The sequence below is a fragment of the Rhopilema esculentum genome, chromosome 16 (genome assembly GCF_057945365.1).
Source record: "Rhopilema esculentum isolate cy_ngs chromosome 16, ASM5794536v1, whole genome shotgun sequence".
NCBI lineage: Eukaryota > Metazoa > Cnidaria > Scyphozoa > Rhizostomeae > Rhizostomatidae > Rhopilema > Rhopilema esculentum.
In genome coordinates, this window is record NC_142830.1 from 8,962,252 (window position 1) to 8,982,281 (window position 20,030).

Sequence of the window (20,030 nt, forward strand, 5' to 3'; positions counted from 1 at the left end):
ACTTTTCATTGAAGTATTTGTTTATCATACAAATTGTTTTCGTCAAGGCTAGAATGAGGCAGTGAAAAGTTTATTAAAATTTCAACTTTTTTGAAAGACCTCATGATACTGATGAAGATGAAAACATTTTCACTGGCCAATACTTTTTAAGGATGACTAACACCTTATATGACTTTAGAATCTGTAGTTATTTTTCATGATTAAGCAGAGTTGTTTTTCATGTTCAAAACAGCATAAAATACGCAAATGCTGCTAAAATCTCTACATTGAATTGTTTAATAAGCCCCTCTCTAAAGAGCCCGCTCTTTTAACTCTCCCCATCTGTAACCTAAGAATTTGATAAGCCCTCGGGTTTACAAGAACGCAGACCACATGCCTCTTTTTCGTATCGAGGCTAGGTATACAACATTTGTGTTTATCTTGCCTGAAAAAACTTTTGCCTGAAAATGCCACATATATTTGAATGGAAATGTTCGTATTACAATCAAAATGATGGTAAATGGCTTTATGGCAATGTTAAACTACATCAAAAGTTTATTCGATTTAAATGTGATGCCGGGAAGCTAGCCATGCAGCCACTTTCCATTGATCTACGAAATGTGACCGAGGTGAAAAAGAGAGCCACTTATCTGCTTTTTAATGCAGTTGTTGTAACGGAAAAGGGTTTATACCATCATTGGTTTTCATCATTGCAAAATGTTTATGATGTAATCAACATTATAGAGCATTTTAGGAGGTCTTCGCTGCTCGGCTCACTGGATAATCCCCGGAGGTAAACAATTACGTGCTCTGAATTTAAACTTGCAGTTTTCGTTAAGGCCCTGTTAAACGAAAGGATTTTTAACAAGAATAATAATTTTCTTCGATTTTCCTTATTTGTATCCCGATGAAAATTTTTCACCCCATTTTCCATAGTCTTATCACATTTCATTTGGAAAATCTTTCTCTTTTTACAAGCAAGAATAATCAAAGAATAATGTGTTGGAGGATATCTATTTATCTTGTTAGAAAACAAAAACTGCCTATTATGCAATGGTGGAATGGAATTGTTTTCTTAGTTTTAAGGCTGTAAAGTTCTTGATTTTATTAGGACTAAAAGTTTTCCTTAAAAAGCTTGAGCTTGTAAGTCATTTGATCAGACTGAATAAATGGTTATGGATAAATTATAAGTGGATGTGGGTTTATTTCTGATTTTAAAAGGCACTAGATGTTATTAAGTATACGCCAATTGTGCAGGCATAAGGATGTACATTAGAAAAAACTTTGACTGCATAGGGTTAGCAGCACAAATTTAATTGCTAGACAATTTTTCAGATTTAGTAAGCGTATCTCTTAATTTGTTGGCAGAGTTTAGTGTGTTTGATGATATGCACAATTCATAGATTCGGTCCCATTTGCATATTATCTGCATATTGAGTCACTGCTTTCAAATTCTTTCTATTGGATGATTCATCTAAAGGTTGAAAAAGAGGGGAACTAAAATGGAATCTTGTAGGACACCAAAACATCTTTTCATGCAAATGTTGCTAATATTTTCAAACATATTGTCCATAATATATCTTAGTAAAAACAATGAAGGTGGCAGTCTTACAGCAGATCTTAAAACAGTTTATTTAAATGGTAGTCTTATTTCTCAGTATAAAAATTTTAACTATGAAATTTTATCTTTTAGGGAAATAAGCAAAGGAAACCACACAAAAAATGAGCTACTTGAAATAGCCTATGACTCACAAACAACCCTGATGTCTTCTGCAATAACCTTGCATTCTCAAGGTGAACAATTAAGAGATGCAGTTAAAAAGATGGACATGCTACATTCAGATCTGGAGGTTGGGGAAAACATAGTGAATGATATGGAATCCTGGTTTGGGTACTGGAAAATACAACATAAAAAACAATCTGTCATAAGTGGTCAAGAGTTTTCCATTCTTGCAGCAAAAACACAGCAAGAGAGCCATATTCCTTCAAAAATTATCCTGGCGAGTAATTCAATAAACATTTATAGCCTCAAAGATAAAGAGCTTTTCTCATTTTGCTCTAATGATATTGAAAATACACTGGTACATTCTCCATTTGAAGTGACATTTGTCCAGAGACAGATAGGCAAGCCTGACATAAAAGCACATGTTGTTTCAACAGAACTCCCAAATCTTCTGCACTATCTCGAAAGACTTTATAAGAAAAAGCTCTCATATGAAAAACCTCAATTTTCAAGTGATGAAGAGGATGATGGAAATGAAGACAAGGAAGATGGTGATGCAGAAAGTTATTTGGCTTCTTCTTCCAGTAAAAGAGAGCAGCTCTTTGGTAGGATCTTACAACAAAATTTTCAATTTTCCCACAGTGTGCCTGGGTTTTAGTCAGGTAGACCAGACTTAGGAATGCCAGAACGATCAAGGGGCAAGGAGGCAGGCTTTAGTAAAAAGGCAATTGAAAGTTAAATCCCACCTTCTACTTATTCCTTCTACCAAGTGCTGTTTTATTTCAATTTTCTGTAGGTATCTTGAAAATTGGCTAACTTTTGGAATAAGGATTTATTTTACAACTTTTGAGAAAAGATGTCATGAATTTAAGCACTACAATCAGAATTTCGTAAGAATCTCTCTGGTTATTGCAATTGACTGGTTTTAAGGGCACGTTAATGAAAGGGCACCTTAATGAAAGGGCACTCTGGACCCTCTTGCCCCTCCTAACCCTCCTATCAAAAAAGAAATAGGGACAGTTGACCCTATTTCCCTCTTCTCTGGCATCCCTGACCAGGCTATATTGATTCCTGACGCCATAGAATTTATTTTGCAAACCTATTTCCTACAATTGCATTGCTGACCAAAAATTCCCAGAGATAGGTAAGATTTTGCACACCTGTGACCAGCTCAGATCGACATTAGTATCCTTTCAGTATCAAGACTGGATTAGAATGGTTGGGATCAGTAAATAGAGATCTAAAAAGAAGGTGTTTATTACAGTAGAAACCAGTGATATAAGAACCAATTTTTTCTATTATCCCCAGGCAGGATCTTATTCAATGCGTATCTTGCAATAATGTTAGGTTTAGGTTCCTAAAGAAGAAATGTTTTTGGGTTGCATGAGATGTAATTTATGTCCACTTTTCTCAATCATTCAAGTAAGAAAAGTTTCAAAAATTAAAGGAAATAGGGTACTTGTTAATGTAGTCTAAAATAGATAGATCTTTTTAGCCTGTAAGATCTTGAATAGGTTCTCAACTCTGGTATTTTGTGTACCAGGTTTCTAAAAGAGCACAAAAATTGTCAAATACTCTACACAAAGTAAAATAATTGCATTCTTCATCTTATTTTTGTATCTATGAATCTACATACACATTTTACAGCTTACCTTATGTTGTAATGAAACCTGAAAAATAATGATGAAATGCAGTACAGCAGCTGTTTCTTTTATCAAATGTTTTGTATGATTGATTCAATTGCATTCCTATTTAATTTCTGTAGACGATTCAATAAAGGGAAAATATAGTGGAACTTCTGAGACAGCTAAACAAGGTCAGAACCAAAAACAGAAACAGCAGAAAGTTCTAAGTGAATCAGAAGCAAATGAACTCAGTGGTGTTATCAAAAGTATAAAGGAAATGGCTCTAGATATCAAGTGTGAACAAGATGTTCAAGATGAGCAGCTTGACAAATTGGGCTTTGCTCTGGAAAAGGCTGATGCAAAAGTAAAGAAGGATAATCAAGTAATCAGATCCATGCTTAGAAAATAACTGCACAGGTGGTCTCTGGGTTGATTAAAATTAGTAAGTAGAAAAAATCTGGTAAAATCCAGTATTTTAAAAATTATTTCCATGTCATTAGAGGGTCTTTCAGGTATCTGTGCACAGGAAAGGCAGAGAAGAGTTGTATATAAAGCTCTCAATACACCAGTTTATTGCTTAAGGTAATTCAGACAAGAAGTGTCTGACAAGAAGTTCACTCTCCACAATTTGATTGTTAATTAAGTCTGCAATCCAGATTCCAGATACTGTTGCAGGTTTCACACAAAAATATTGAATAATAGAAATTAGATTCTTTCGTCTAACACATTTTAATTCATTCTACTACTGTTGACTTTGACTTTCAATTTTTCTATCTATTATGTCAGTATCAGTAAATTCAAATCACCTTGCAATAATCTCCACCAAAGAAAAGGGGGCAACTCAAAAGCTCTTTACTAAGTTTTTGCCAAAATTATAGCTATCATATAAATTAGGAGTTCATTGTTTGAAGTTATATCACTTTTATTTACATGATAAATGTTGCAATATAAATTGTATTGTGTATAATAATTTGTTTATAATATTCTACTTCATCATCGATTTTGCATTTTATAAAATTCTCAAATAAAAAGTGTAGTTGCAATTTAGGTTACAATCAAATCTTAGCATGGTATAAACTCTGGAAAACTAGGGTACTATTATTTGAGGCTGTGAGAACTTAAGATAACAACTTGAGAAAACTAGTAAAACAAACCAAAATTAACCAGATTAGTAATAAATTTATAGGTAATGACCAATACAAAGAAAAGTCTTGTTTAATGTTGAGCTTGCACATTTTCCAATTCAAAACCACATACAATGATCTATTTAAAATAATAAACAACAAAATATGTTCTTCTCCTATGCCACTTCAAATAAATGAATGAAAAATATGCTAAAAACGCTGTCTTTAGCAAATCTTCTAATCTAGTTAAAGATCTTATTGTTTAAAGCTAAAATTGAAGCTTCTTTTGTATCAACTTTGAGATAATTTCGTAGTGGCAATACTTATTAGCAGAAACAATTATCCTTAAAGGTCATTCAACGCTAAATACTCTATCTTTCACTCAAAGATCTTATCAACAGCATTTTTAAATAATTCCTAGGTACATTAATAAAATTTGTACTGACCAACCTCCAAAACATTACTTTATTTCTTTATACCACAACTGGGCAAGCAATGTAAAACTGTCTTATTCTTTTTAATGTACAGAAGACAACTTTCACATTTAGCTAATAAAATTCCAAAACGAATGTCAAGGTAAATATATCTACACTTCATCTTCATTTAACAGCATGTTTGGTATGCCTTTGCTAACTGGAAACTTCCTCCCAGTTTCTGGACATATAAGGTTTCCTTCCATTATTTCAACCTGGGTAAAAATTAAAAATTTCATAATCATCAATCTTTTAACTGAATAGTAAAACATTGAATGAATGTTGAAAACATATTTAAATACAACAACCTTTGTTTCTATTTTGTGAGATACAATACACATAACTTGCCGCAATAATATGTTCATAGTAAATAAGATTAGTTTAATGTAAATTATTTCTGGTAAACTTCAAAAATAAATTTTAGGATGCTGTAGATAATGACATTTTAATAATAAAGGCAAACAATATAAAGTCGAATGTCAGTGTAATTGAGTCTGAAACTTTTCTACAATTGTGTTTATAAAGGAAAATTATGAGGTTGCTAATAAATTGATGTTCTAATTTGGGTACAAGAAAATGATCATAATCAGGCCTTGCAATAAGCAAAATGAAGGTGCTTCATAAAACAAGCTCCTAAGAAACTCAAGGTGCTCCATTTCAAAAAATTTCCATTTGCAAAAATCTGAGTTTTTTCTTAATGAAAAGGTATTAAAAACTTTGCGTCCAAATGAAAATGATTCATTTCCAAATATCATTACGTTGTTAAATGATTAACTCTCAAATTGTTTCTATACATTTCTATGCATTCTATGTATTTTCTATGCATGGAAAATAACGTTTTCATTAAAAAATGTTTTCTTATAGACATGGCCTTAAAAGGAACCGAATGCAAAATCTAGTCATCAAAATATAAGTGGTATAAACTCTTGTATAAATCTTATAAACCAAAACATTTCAGTTGATTTGGAAAGATTGTTAAAGTTTTATCAACATTAATCTCAAACAATATTTCGCTGCTGGGCAATTTCGTTTAACATTTCAAGGTGCTCATTAAATTGTTTTCATGGCTATTTTTAGGTGCGCTTTAGGCAAATGCTCGATCAAATGCTTTCAGGGCGAGGCCTGCATAATATTTATTTAAAAAAATTCATTGCAGGGCCAAGTTTTATGGAGGAGACCTGATTTGGCAAAGTAATGCAGTATCAAAATTAAGTTTCTTTTTGCTTTTTGATTACCGATTAAACCCTAATTATATGGTCTAAACAATAGCTATGAAATAATTTTGGATGATTTCGAAGAATAAAGATCCAAAAAATTAATAATCATTGGCAGAATACCTACTTCTAAAAGAATATGGTGAACTTTCCGCAGGAATTCCTCATCACTTTTTTGATCATCAGTTATATTTTCTGTTGGCAGATCTTCACCATGACCAAGCTATAGGAATAGAAAGGATTACAGTAGGAACAAAAATTACTTCTTTTTACATTATTTTATATGAGTTTCCTGGATAATTCATGGTTCTTTAGGACTATTAGCAACAGAAATTAAGAAGCATTTAAAAACAATGTTAGAACTGCAAAAATCCATTCTATTAATATTATTAGGTCCAAATTTAACTAGCCTTAGGGCCTGTTTGTATCGAGAAAATCATCCCACCTTCCAACCTGTGAGCTGAGATCCCACCCTTTAAAGAATCCTTTGCGTTTTCTGTTTTGCGTTTATATGGAAAACAGGCCAGCCTGGTTAAGTTAGATCGCACTACATGAGAGGTGGGATCTCACTGAGGTGGGACAAATTTTTTCCATATAAACACTGGAAGGTGGGTTGAAAATGGAAGATTGGATGAAATGTTCATACAAACGTGATTAAATTTTGTCCCACTTGTCAGCACACAGGCTAGAAGGTGGGATGATTTTCTCCATATACAGCTGGAAGGTGGGATAAAATTTGCATGTAAACATTCAATGATTTCATCCCACCTGGCAGATTATGGGCTTAAGGGTGCGATAAATTTGCTAATGTAAACATGCCCTTAGAAAGCACAGGAGAGTCTAGAAATGTGTTATTGATTAATTATTGAATTATTGCAAGTATATTTTTGAATGTTTTTTTATCTAGATCATCCTGAGCAGCAGTAATTAAAATCCTTTTCAACCAGGTATTTTTGTAATCTAGCCTAGTGGACATGCAGTAAATGTGTTGGTTTTCTGCAGAATATTAAAGTAATTTCTAATGAATTATCAGAATAAATTTCCAACAACCTAGGTTGTACAGCCTCATAAGTGACATCATTCCTACCTTTGATCAAATGTACTTACTTTTTGAGCTGTCTCAACTAGAGCTTTCCATTCAAGTCTTGGTATCATTCTTGAAACAAACTCTGGATTGAAATCAACATCTTTAACTTCTATATTTGTTGCCTAATGAAATTAATTTGAAATAAGGTTTCAGAAACAACATCTATGTAAAAGCCAGTATTAAAAGTATTTATTTTGTGCACCTAAGAGCAACCTTTTAATCCCACAATAGGAACCTTGGAACAATAGTGTGGACCTCAACTGCTCATAGGGCTATAAAATTTTGCTTATCCCTGAAGATTCTTAGGTAGGCAAAGCCAAAATGACAATTTGTTGAGTCAACAAAATAAATTGGCTTTCATGTAGCCATAACAATAATATATTCACTCATCTACACAAAGTGGCCATGCCTTATAAAAATATTGATAAAACTTTACCAAATTGATGGTGCACAGCACCCATAGTTCTCTGCAAATTTTGAAATTTTTATGGCCCCAGAAAAAGATTCATTTGAGTAATTTCAGCTTTCCAGACCTAATGATCCAGTGTGCATGCCATGTACTTAATTAAGCCAAAGATCTGCAATAAGCTATGAATCTTGTCTATGCACAGCAGCATAAATTGAAATTATACCCAATAGCATAGAATTTCATCTACTTTGGCACAGACAATGTGATGTGATTGGAGTAAATTCATGACTGATTTCAATGTGCGGTTTTACATGAAATGCACCTTAGCATACAAGTTAATTAACCTCTAGAAAGAAAGGCCTGTTGTGCAGTGACAATATAGTAGCTTTTAGGAGTAAACAGGATATCAAAGCTGTATTTAGTTTCCTTGGTTTGGCTTGGTTAATTCTGGAGGTTGTGGCTCATTGGGTGGTAGAGTCTAGCTCTACGAGAGCTCTCTAGAGAAAGAGAAGCGGTCTTCTATTTTTGGAAATATTAGGGAGACAACAGAGGTTTTAGGAAGCCAGTGATTTTAATGAAATTCAAGCCAGATATAAACTTTGCATATCTTATTTTCAAAATATTTTGAATTCTGTTTTTAATGATGAAGTTTATCAAGTGAATTTAAAGTTGATTGATAAAATTTTTCACTTCAAATGTTATGTTAAACATTATAAAGCAAAACGAGCGAGCACTCACCTCTATACCAAGCGGAAAGCCATTCTTTACTCCCTTGATGTTAGAAGTAAGCATGTTGTGGGTAAGAAGCTTCATAGTTCGAATATTTTTTTTCAATTCTGAATAAAAAGACGCACGTGTTAAAAGTGACCGTGTGGAAGCTTTCAACATATTAGGCCGAAGTACATCTTCTCGAATAGCCTCGGAATGAGTTTCAACATCGAGGCGGCACAATCTAATTCAAAAATGTGGTTTTTTTATCCCAACCGCCTGGAGAGAAAAACCAGGCTTTGGCAAATGATTTTTTATGATATTATTTATTTGCTTATTGTTGTAAAGCATGAAATTTAATTTCTATAATCGACTCATTATTTATTGCTCAGTTAATTTTATGTGAAACTTCCTTCGAGAGAGGAGAGATAAGCATGAAATTAAATTTTTCTTAGTTGTGTAAAGTTTTCTGTTTTGAGCTAAACCAGTTCATTAATTAGTTCGTTGTTAAACAATAATGAAAGTAAGACTATCCAGGGTGAAATCCATTTAGATCTCACGCCGGATATTGGCCAGTAAATTATCAATCTCGTCGCCAATGGTTGTTTATAAGTCATTCGCTGGTTCAAACACAGGCAAGGCAACAAACCCATGCACATTTATGCCAACTTATTTTTTCTCTTTGTTTTATATTATTTTCTTTGTTATTATTTTTCTTTGTTGTACACCATAAAATTATGAAGTCCACGGACCACGGGAGCCCAGTTTACCTATTGAGGGGGCTCCTCCTTAGTAAACCCTTGCTTGCAATTAATTTGTTCCTCTGTTGGTATTTGTACTCTGTAACATGACTTATACACTCTTTTTTTATAAGAACCAGTAAATTTAATTTCAGGCTGACTGTTCTTAATTTTTTCGAAAATATGAGGCTGGACTGTTCTTAATTTGTTCTTAAATTAAGAGGGTGTAAGCAGTGCTATTGCTAGCTTTTTCGCTCTAAGGAGGTGTTCAGGCCTCATTTGCCAACAAAATGAGTGAGAAAGCCTTAATTTGCTGACAAATTTGAACCCACACATCGCTAAAAATCCTCAATTTTGAGAAAAAGGTTGTTCAAAATTGCATTTTGCGGAAGCTCAGCCTCAGCTTGTTCTTAATTTGTTCTTAACTTTTGACCAGTTTTGAGTCTCGTGTTCTTATAAAATTGTTCTTATAAAAAAAGGAGCGTAACCTTTTAGTCTACAGTCTACTTATATCCAGGGCCTCCGGCCATGCCCCCCCCCCCCACTTTTTTGCAAAGTGATAAATTTTTTTAAAATTATTTTGTTATGATTGTTAAAATCTCCCTTGCTCCCCCCCCCCCACTTTCCAACCTACGTCGGAGCCCATGATATCTTTTTCTGTATGTATTGTTGATATTCTTTGTCGGCTCCACTGGTTTCTGTTCAAGAGAATTCTGGGAATTCAATAAAAATCGCGCCTGCGCATATTCCTCATAAACAAAATGGCCTACAGAAAAACAGGATGGAGATTCTGGGTACCAACCATTTCATCAGCATTAGGGTTTCTAATTGGTCTCTCCATATTGATATGTTTCATGACAGCTTACAAGAATTTTCATGTCGCTGCCTGGGGTGGTTTTTCAGGCCTTCTTGCAGGCTTGACCTTAGCAATGCACGTAGCAGTTCGGTATGATGATGACGCCAAAATTAAGCCAACAACCTTTCATGGCTTTATGATAATGGGTGTTCTTGGATTCATGACTGGCTTTGGTGTGTTTATTGGGTATCTAGTTAAAGGAATAATAGAGAAAGAAACAGGTTTGTGAATTTTGTCAAAAATGTCTTTGTGCTCAGTTGATACACCATTAAATGACCGAGTTGATTGATTCAGACGAAGGCTATGATTCGCAAGATGCGCAAAATAAATAAGTTATACGTATCGAAGTGTCCGCCATTGCTTTTTGACCTGAAAGAAAATCATCGAATACCCTAGCAAGTGCAATATCAACTTAAATTTTTGGTAAATTAACTGAAATAAATTTTCTATCGGAATGCTGTTGTTTTCAAAACTTTTGGCCTGGTTCTTGGTTTTAGAATCAAGACCAAATAACCTTGATTTAATAAGCGGATAACAGCCAATTTGTAACTCATTTTCTATTATGGCATACTCAGAGTATTTGATAAGGCTCTTTCAGGTTATTTGGTACAAATTTAAAATTTCTTAAAGTAGAGATTTGTGGCATTATCACTTTGGAGCTCTGTTTTCCAGTGTGCTTGTGGAAGAACTAGCCAAGCAACCATGATTGATGATCAATTCTGTCAATATTGATGAGGCCAAACTGACATTGTGCCCTTGCTAGGGTTTTGCTATAGGTTCTTGAACCTCTCTCTAGCTTGAATCTTTCCCTTTGGAAAATTCTGGTTGTTTTTAAAAAGTGCCTCACTTATGCATGTAGAAACCACTAGACATCAACTTAAAGGTCATATGAAGCGAAAAACGATTTTCACATATTTTGTAGAACTTTTTTTGCTTGTAAAGATGCCATTTTCTGTTTCTTTCTACGACTTGAACTAATCTAGATATGGCGCCCGAAAGCAAGAAAAAGGGACGTTCAAAAGTGATGCCATTCGAACGCAGTCAAATCGGTGCTGTAACGTTATAAGTTTGACACGCTCCTTCCATAACAATTGGAACCCTTGTAAATGATGTTAATAGAAAAGCCTTGCAAAACAAGATAAAATCATGAAACTTTGTCAAAATACAAAGTTTGATACGCTGAAAAAGATAGTATGCTGAACTAATCTGGAAAATGTCTCCTTGTGCTATTTTTAGACAGGGGTACTCGATTCCAAGCCTTTGAGGGAGTCTTTCTATAAATCAGTCTTAAAACACGATAAAAGCATGAAACTTTGTGAAAGTACATATTTTGATACGCTGAAAAAGTTAGGATGCAGGAAATAACTGAAAAATGCCCCTTGAGCTATTTGTAGAGAGGGGTACTTGCTTCAAGGACTTTGAAAGGGTTTTTCCATAAATCAGTTGCAAAACAAGATATAAACATGAAAAATTGGTGAAAGCACATACTCAACTGTGATGCTCCGAAAAGGATAAGATGCAGGCTCCAGCTGGAAAATGATACCTCGAGCTATATTTAGACTGGGGTACTTTATAAGGGCTTTGAAGAGGCTTTTCAATAAATCAGCCGCAATACACGCTAAAAGCATGAAACATGGGGAAAGTACATGGTTTGATACAGTGAAAATTATAGGATGTAGTCCCAAACTCAAAAACTACCCCTTGATTTTTTTTAGACAGGTGTAGTCGATTCAAGGTACAAGTACATGGTTTGATAAGGTGAATAGTATAAGATGCTGCCCTTTTTTAAGTACCCCTTGAGCTATTTTTAGACCGGGGCACTTGATCTCAGCCTCTGGGGAATTTTTTTTCCAAAATCAGTTATGCTTTTTTTTAAACAGGTGTACTTGATTCAAGGTTTCAACAGGTTTTCTATAAACCAGTTGCAAATGAGTTCAGTATAGAGCTCGGGAAAAAAGGCCATGACAATTACAAAGCAGGGAAACAATATTGTTCTAGAAAACTATTTGCATTGTGCAGCAAAATTATTGTGTTAGGACAATTGAATTGTAGTTGTGACATGGTAATTCATTGAGAAAATTTAAAAATGCTTTAGGAATACAAATCTCAAGTACATAAAGAAAATTATTTGGATTTCAAGTCCATGTTAAATGTAGTTTAGGTTGGATTCCAAGCATTGGGCTGCCCCTGGGTCCGGCTCCTAGTTCAACAGCAAGTGTTGTTTTAATTGCACAGGTAAGTGAGAGCAGCTAGTACTGCCTTTGAGTCTTGTCCTTAAAATATGAGCCAGCAAGGAGGAGAACATCTTTGTGAAAAAGAGCCTTGAAGGGGCTGTATTCTGTTACACAGTTATTCATGTCTGTTTTTTGAACCATCAGATGTGAGCTTGTCCTACATCACGTTTCTTTCTCGGAAGCAGCACTACTCCCTGGGCTGATAAGTGATTATGTCAAGCACTTTGCACACGAGCACCTGTGATAGAAAAATATAATCTCGATTCGGCCTTTCCCTTTTCTTTACCAATTCACTGAAATAGAGTTCGCTAATCTAGTGAAAGCACTGTGAGTGAAAGCCTACAATAAGGTCTGTTAATCAGGCTAGTCTACCTCTACCGTTTGCTTTAGGCAAGTAGGCCAGGCTCGTGTCAGTGAGTTTCTGCCTTGAAATACTATAAATTGTAAAGATAAAGGAACAGAAAAATAAAGAATTTAACTTACCGTTGATTCAAGGCAAGTCACTCAAACCAAATTCCAAGCTGTGTTGGTCAGATGCAATCTTCATTCTCAGGATAGTCCTCTCCCTCGCCGTTCGACGGGGATTGATGATTCTTCTTTGGAGGATGCCGGTGTTCTGTGCTAGTAAAGCTAAAAGTCCCACCAAATTCAGCCAATGCTTCCTTACGCTCATTTAATTTCTTCGAAGGCTGATCCAAATCAATATTACTATATGGCTACCTGTCGGACAACATATCAGCAGTTGCTTGTTTTCAATATGTTTACTACGGCTTCCAAGGTTGAAGGCCCAGGGCATGTCAAACCTATTACCTCACTTCCTGTCCTCTCGCTGCAGACCCTGTTATCACGTTTAGTCTCCAATTCTGAGTTTTAAAGTTGAAATTTTGGTGTCTCACAGGTATCTTTCGAAAATTTAACCAAGATTTTCTCAATCAGCGCCATCAAATTGTGTAAATTGGTCATTAAAAAATTTTGTTTCATATGACCTTTAAAGCAAACTTTCTTTTGTTGGGAGATGAGTCTAAATTCCTATTGTTAATGGCTATTTTTCTTTCCATTTGTCTGAACCAATGAAAAAGTTTAACATATAGGCATGTGCATGGGGAAGGTAAAGTTGTCACCTAATGGCTTTTCACAGCACTTGATCAAAACTATTGTATTCATTTTGAAAAGCTAACAGTCATTCAGGCTAATGATGGCTCATCTCCCCCACAATATTATCTCGATATCAATAAATCAGTCAATTGAATGACAACCATTTTGTTGCAAGTCTGATTTGACCTAGAAATAGAACTTGCAAAAAAACCGTTTATCATTTCAGTCAAACTATTTCTGAAGTTCTGAATTTGTGACCTTTGTAAAGCCAGATGCTTCCATAGACTTTTTTCTGGGACCAATTTCTTAATTTTTTTAAATCATTTTGTAGCCTTTAGAGTTTATTGTTTGCTTACTTTTTGATGTCATCAAGGTAGCATTTTGATAAGTGAAAAATTGTTTATCTCCTATAGGTATAAAAGTAACTGGCTCTTTCATTGTAACCATTTGGGGATTCATGATGTTCAAATGGGGAATGTTTTTGTTTTTCCATGGCAAAAATTACAAAAATGAAGTCGCAAAAGAAAGATCTGGCATCTTTGGTTCTATTCAAGCTTAAAAATGAAAGGTATATTGTCAACATTTCCATTTATAATTCTCAATCAGCCAAGTTGTGGGTATGGATAGAACTGCCAATCTGAGTGTCTTAGGTTCAAGTTCCTACTATGACAGAACTTACTTCACTTAGAGCGAGAGGGGTTGCCAGCATGGGCGGACACTTGATCAAATATTGGGGGGGGGGGCAAGCCTATTGTTTTAATAAGATGATGTCACATTTCCCATTGTTTTAGAACGAAAGACCATTGTCCTCTAAAGTATTTGGGGGGCAGTCATCCCCCCCCCCTCACCCCCCAAGTGTCCGCCACTGGTTGCCAGCTCCCTGCCTTGGAATAAAAAGTGTGATAACATTGAGAGACAGAGCATTATGTAATCTAAATAGCATGACATATACAAATCAAACTAGAGCAATATATACCTATTATTCAGAAATATAAAAATATAGTTATCAGCAGCAATCAAATTGAGGTAGATTTTTTATTGAATCATGTATTGAATCATGCCACCTTGCAGTATCATAAAGCTGGCCACTTGTCAGATTAATCAGTCCTGGTTAATTAAATTTGTTGGCGTGCTGGTAATCCCCAGCCTTGGTGTACGATCTAAAAATGGAGACCTTATGATTTTTATGAAAACCTGATAGCATTTTAAATGCCATGTTTGTATGTATTTGAAGGGGTGTGTCATTGTTAGGGTGTATCACTGTTTGAAAAAAATGCAAAGTTTTCATACAACCAAATAATTTTTACAGAATTTGGTAGAAATGTCTTGAAAACAAAGTAATATAGTTAAAGCACAAGTTTTTAGGCCCTGTTTCCCTTTTTTTCGTTTTCGAGTGAAATTGGATTTGAGTGAATCTGTTTTAGATTTTGAGTTCCATTAATACACTCAACAACAGAATCATTTGATTCCAAACCAGCGTCATTCAAAATCACTGTTCAAAAAGGAGTCATTCAAAAATGAAATCATTTAAAAATGCATCATTTTATTGGGAACAGCAAAGACAGAGGCTTCGAAAATGAAATCAAACTCAAACAAAGGATATGCGAACAGATAAATTAGAATGATGCAAAAAAGTACTATGGGAAAACAAACCTTGAATTTCAAAGCCTTTTTCTAATTTTTTCATGGATTTCGATAAATAAGCCATGTAATTAGAGCTTAAGAAGTACTAAATTTTGCCTTGTTTCACTATGCTTCTCTGTCAAACCAAAGTATTCTAGGCCTAAGCCTACTGAGCAAGGCCTCTTGGGAATTTTTAAAGTACAAAAATCATGTATATGGCTTTTTGAGAATTTTTAATGGGATTTCACAATAAATAAGGAACATGGTTTCTCATTTTTACATTGCGTTGCCATATCAATTTGTTGGGTTTTTGTCTCTAGTAAAATATAGACCCAAGGGGATTTCAAAGGCAAAGAGGAAACAGCTACTTGAACTTGTGGCCAATCATTTTAGAATAAGCTTTTTAGTATTTGCTGCGTATACCAAGAACTTTTATTTTGACTTAACAGTCAATTACATTCATAGTTTGGCAGTTTTGATGTAAGGTCTATTTGTGTTTAAATTATGCCTATTATGTCTAAAGTGTGCCTTTTTTCCACATTTGCTGGCCAATGTCTTCTTATTTTTTGGGGTTGTGAAGATCAATAGATGAAAAAAATAAGCAAGCAGTATTTTAACCTTTTTGAGATATCATAAATTAATATATTGGATCATTTCTCCATATGGTTTATCTCAATATGAATAGACGTTACTCCAAGATTGGTGGCTGCTCATTTTTACAGATAGATCTGCTCAAAATTTTCATGAGAGATTAAATCAAATTTGCTCTTTTCTGAGTTTCAGACCAAAATTTCTTCACTTTCAAGACATGTTTATGGGGTAGGGTTTTAAAAGAGTATCATTCCCTTTCCAAAGAAATGATTTTGAATGAAACTTAATCATCAATTCCTTTTTGTAGAAAAACGAGCTTTTGTATTGTGATTTGCTGTTGCTCAGAGCATGATTCAAAGAAGAACAGTATAACTGGATGACACTTTGTGCTAAACATGTTTTTTGTCTGTTACTTCAAAAGTTTGTACTAGAATTATTTGAAAGATTTAATTTTCATAAATTTTGTGTAAATTGCTTTTTCTTGGTAAGGCTTTAAGCTATATTTTTATTTGAATTAATTACAATAATATATAATGCTAGACAAGACAACTGGTCATTAATCTAAAAATTGTGACAGCACAGAACACAAGAAGCCTTTGACGAATTACCCAATTAATTTGAATGATTGAGTTTTTTATATACTGCAATAGTTGCCCTGTTGACTGCAAAAATTTCCTCATATTAACTTCAAAAATGTTTTATACCCAAGAAGGCATAAATTTGTATTCAAACACAGGATGATCACTTCCCCCTGGCCCAGTGTGGCCCTTGCCAGTGCGTCTGTCTGTCAAGTAACTTGTTCGAATCCATTTAATCTCCATTGATTTGTCATATCTTTATACTTGTGGAATTTCGATTTTTGTCGCATAGGATTTAGATATTTCATTTAAGTTTGCAAAACGGGCTCAAAGTTAAATGCCAAGGTCTTTGTTTTTTTTGATGGAAGTATCGGAATTATTTATATTTATCTTGACGGAAATTGTTTATTTCTCCACGCTTATAATGATTTGTGTAAATCTGAGGTTCTACAATTCTATGTTTTTGCATTGCAAAAGTGTTTTGTTTAACCTTAACTTGTAATAATTTAATTGCACACGACGAAGAAGCAAGCATAAAATTCTGCGCTGCAACAATCTCATCGTTAGCTACTCATGCATGCGCTATGCGGAGTCATTTGCACTTTAAACCGTGTCACATGGTATCAAACACAGCTGTGTTTGTGTGTTGAATGTTATTATCGGTCAAATGTTATGTTATTATCGGTCAAAAAGGTCGAATGTCATTATCGGCACACCCAATTTTGCTTCAAAATTTGTAACTATTAGCATTGGTGTTTCATTGACTGTGAACCTAAATATTTGCATACCATGTGCACAGAAAACCAACTTTCTTATTTCGATGCAGTATAGAAGTGCGAGTGACGGCGAAGTCGTCAGAACAGTGGTGGCGCCAAGAGAGGGCTAGGGGGGTTACAGCCCCTCCGTCGGAAGCATCTAGCCCCCCATCGGAGGAAATTTTAGATTATTGTCGGAGCAAATTTGACAAAATAGCGTACGAAAACTGCTTATTTTAGTCATTTTTGCCCCCTGTCGGAAGCTCCAGCCCCTCTGTCGGAAGATTTCTGGCGCCACCTCTGCGTCAGAACCCTGAATTCCTTACTGTTGACTACTTTTAACAAGACCTCTATTTTCTGTCTCCATCATCTCGGTAACCCTCACTTGGCACCAATGTAACAAAAGTATCATTATCAGTGCACGGTGTGGTTTTCAGTAGAGTTGATGATGAGCATGTTTCATCGTCATGCTCGCTAAGGTTTTGGTCATTAGACAGCAAAAAGAGACTGGCTTCCTTTAATCCTTTTTTTGTATTAACCGATCCTGTGGTGTACAGTGCACAGCAAGCTGAAACTTGGGAACGTCAAGTTGTTTACTTTGATTTACCATATATAGAAAGAGGTTTATTCATGTCACAAGACCAGCATTTTGTTGGAGTCAATTAAATTGCTACCTAATCGTATAAACCTAGTAGCGTAAGGTTAAAGAGTTGTCTTATCTACACATACCTCATAATAGATGAAACGGCGCATCTCATCCACTGAGGTATTTTCTCTTTTAGCATTCATTGATCCTCAGTTTCAACCACAATTCAATTTCAATAGAATCCACTTGCTTCACATGGAGAAAGTTCTAATTAGTTCTAATTGCGAAGGAAGCTAGCGGCAGAGCTTTTGAAGAGTCTATAAAGGTTGAAGAGGATGTTGAAGAGGACTGTTCGAAAGGAAAGTGGAAGGGGAAGATTGGAGATTATTGTTGAAAAAGAAGGTTGGAGATGAAGATTGAAGATTAAGGTTGAAGAACCTATTAAGTAATCTCGCACTGTCTCACCGCAATCTCATCACAAAAACCACTCGCGCTTATTGCAAGCCGATAAGAAATCTTCTCAACCATATACAACTTATTCTGGCTGGTCAAAGTAAACTTAGTGGCAAAGTAAAGAGTCTTAAAAAGGTACTATCCTCTAAGCTTTAAGATCGATGCATATTTTTATTATCAAAATGTGCTAATAAAGCTTCACATTGCAAGTATTGGCGCCAACACCTTGTAAAGCAATATCTGGAAGCTACCGTTGATTAGGTCGAAGATATGTCACTGTAAGTTGCACTTTTCTGTAACAGCAATTTAAGAACATGTCTGGAAACAGAGTCAAGAGAATCTTTCGATGGATGTGAAATGTTGAGGTTATACCAATGCAAAATAGGGGCTATCAAAGCACATTTTGTTGAATCCAGCAATGCTGTGATTAATAAAAAAGTTCTTGGTAAATCAGATACGCTTTAAATGAAAACTATGTAAGAAGAAAGCATACTGATCCAATGATCTTATATTGCTGTGAAGAGTTTGATCAAGTTTTTCAAATATCTAAGTAAAAAACTCAAAAACATAAAAAGAAAATATAACAGTAATCAACTCACTTCCAATCTTAACTCATTATTATAGCATAATGCAAAGAAAGCTGCCTCTATGCGATTGGCCCGCATGTTGTACCGTGCAGAATTTGTTGCACTGAGTTTGACAGCGGTCAAATTGTTGCACGGTTCAACAAATGTTGCATCCATCCATACGCAACACACCATCTTCATGTCAAATATTCCCCTTTCCAAATGTTCTTTGTTTTATTTTTTCGTATCCACCAACTGGCAAAGAAGCGAATAAAAGTTATGTGCATGTCTTACCGCAAACCCGTCGAGACAATTTCTCAAAATTCAAACTGAGAAAGTGCTTGTTTAGTACTGTGTACTTTTTATATATATAAAAGATTATGCTTATACAATATTATAGACAGTAGGTCAAAGCATGCCCACTATTGATTGCCATAGACTTATTGTTTTAAAATCCATATTGTCAGTACGAAACTTTAAGAAAACAGAAAAATAAGTCATGCAATGCAATTATAAAGGTTTTTGCGCCAGAATCCTGTGTACTTTCTTTTTATGCTCAAAAGCATGTTTTAGAGAGGAAATTGTAAGAAATTTTATTAAAAATTCCCGCTGCGGCCTGTTCCAAACAGTGGGCGTTGCGTGTGAGTGAAAACGAGCTACATTTCACAGATTTTCGCGCGTGACAATGCCTTTCTCTGACCTTAGCGCTGGAACAGGTGCATTGTCAATATAGTCTACATACGAGGGATCAAAAACTTCATTAACGTATATGGTGAAATGAAGATCAACATTTAAAACCTAATGCGTCGGTCTACATAGTGTAAATTGCGAGCGCATGCGCACCACATTGGACAATACATAATGTCGGCACCATTGCAAGCGTGCGCTGTGGCAAGAAGATGTTTAATCTTGTGAAAGTTGTAGCTGACATTCCATATAAAATTGTGTTTTTTATCAAATATAAATGATAGCAATCAGTTTAAAAGAATCTAATCTTTTAAAACATCTATTCAACTTATATGTTGATAACAGCTATTCAACTTTTAATATTTTTAAACTGCTTCTTAGATCTGTCTTTACTTTGGAAAAAATGCAGGCCATAAAATAAGGACTAGAAATATAAGGACTGTAAGTGCGAGGGCAAGTTCCTGTCTTTATTGCTTTTTGCTCATCGAAGTTTTGTCTTTCAAAGTCTCCAGTTTCAACTTTTATTTGGTTCAGAATCAGAGCCGTAAAGACTTCATTCTAGTGAGCATGCACTCACAATTTTCATTACGTTGCCTCGATCAAATATATGCAGGGGCGGACTGGCATTTTTCTTTTGGGGTGGCTTTGTTGTTTTGAAAGGGCCATTAGGGTGTGACCAGGCCAGAAATAGATTTTGTAACTTAGGAAACCCCCGGGATGACCCTGTCCAAAGATAGTGAGTTTACCTTCCGGAACTCGTCACTTTTCCATTTCTCTTTCTACTCCATTCCCCGATTCTCCATTCCCCGTTTTAGTAGTAGCCCTTGCTGATTCAGTTTTCCTGATCACTATATTTTCAAATTGGTTCTTTTATTATAATTACACTGGGGCTTGAGCCAATTGACGCAAATCGAATGCAGCGTC

At 35.0% G+C, this 20,030-nt stretch overlaps 3 protein-coding genes across 3 annotated transcripts; 2 read left to right on the top strand and 1 right to left on the bottom strand.

The window, feature by feature from the left end:
* The first annotated feature begins 398 nt into the window (after positions 1–398).
* Positions 399–4,323, top strand: LOC135682535 (synaptosomal-associated protein 47). The gene is made up of 3 exons (XM_065197467.2): positions 399–772; positions 1,673–2,307; positions 3,468–4,323. The coding sequence occupies exons 1-3, from the start codon at positions 447–449 to the stop codon at positions 3,734–3,736; spliced, it is 1,230 nt and encodes a 409-aa protein (XP_065053539.2). The 5' UTR covers positions 399–446; the 3' UTR covers positions 3,737–4,323.
* Positions 4,324–4,486: 163 nt separating this feature from the next.
* On the bottom strand, positions 4,487–8,550 carry LOC135682536 (uncharacterized). The gene is made up of 4 exons (XM_065197468.2): positions 8,373–8,550; positions 7,246–7,347; positions 6,266–6,361; positions 4,487–5,139 (listed from the first exon to the last, which is right to left on the bottom strand). The coding sequence occupies exons 1-4, from the start codon at positions 8,520–8,522 to the stop codon at positions 5,038–5,040; spliced, it is 450 nt and encodes a 149-aa protein (XP_065053540.2). The 5' UTR covers positions 8,523–8,550; the 3' UTR covers positions 4,487–5,037.
* A 1,266-nt stretch (positions 8,551–9,816) lies between these two features.
* On the top strand, positions 9,817–13,835 carry LOC148958262 (heme transporter hrg1-B-like). Its single transcript, XM_089113202.1, has 2 exons — positions 9,817–10,159; positions 13,681–13,835. Exons 1-2 carry the CDS (start codon positions 9,844–9,846, stop codon positions 13,824–13,826), a joined length of 462 nt encoding a protein of 153 aa, XP_088969328.1. The 5' UTR covers positions 9,817–9,843; the 3' UTR covers positions 13,827–13,835.
* Positions 13,836–20,030: the final 6,195 nt, after the last annotated feature.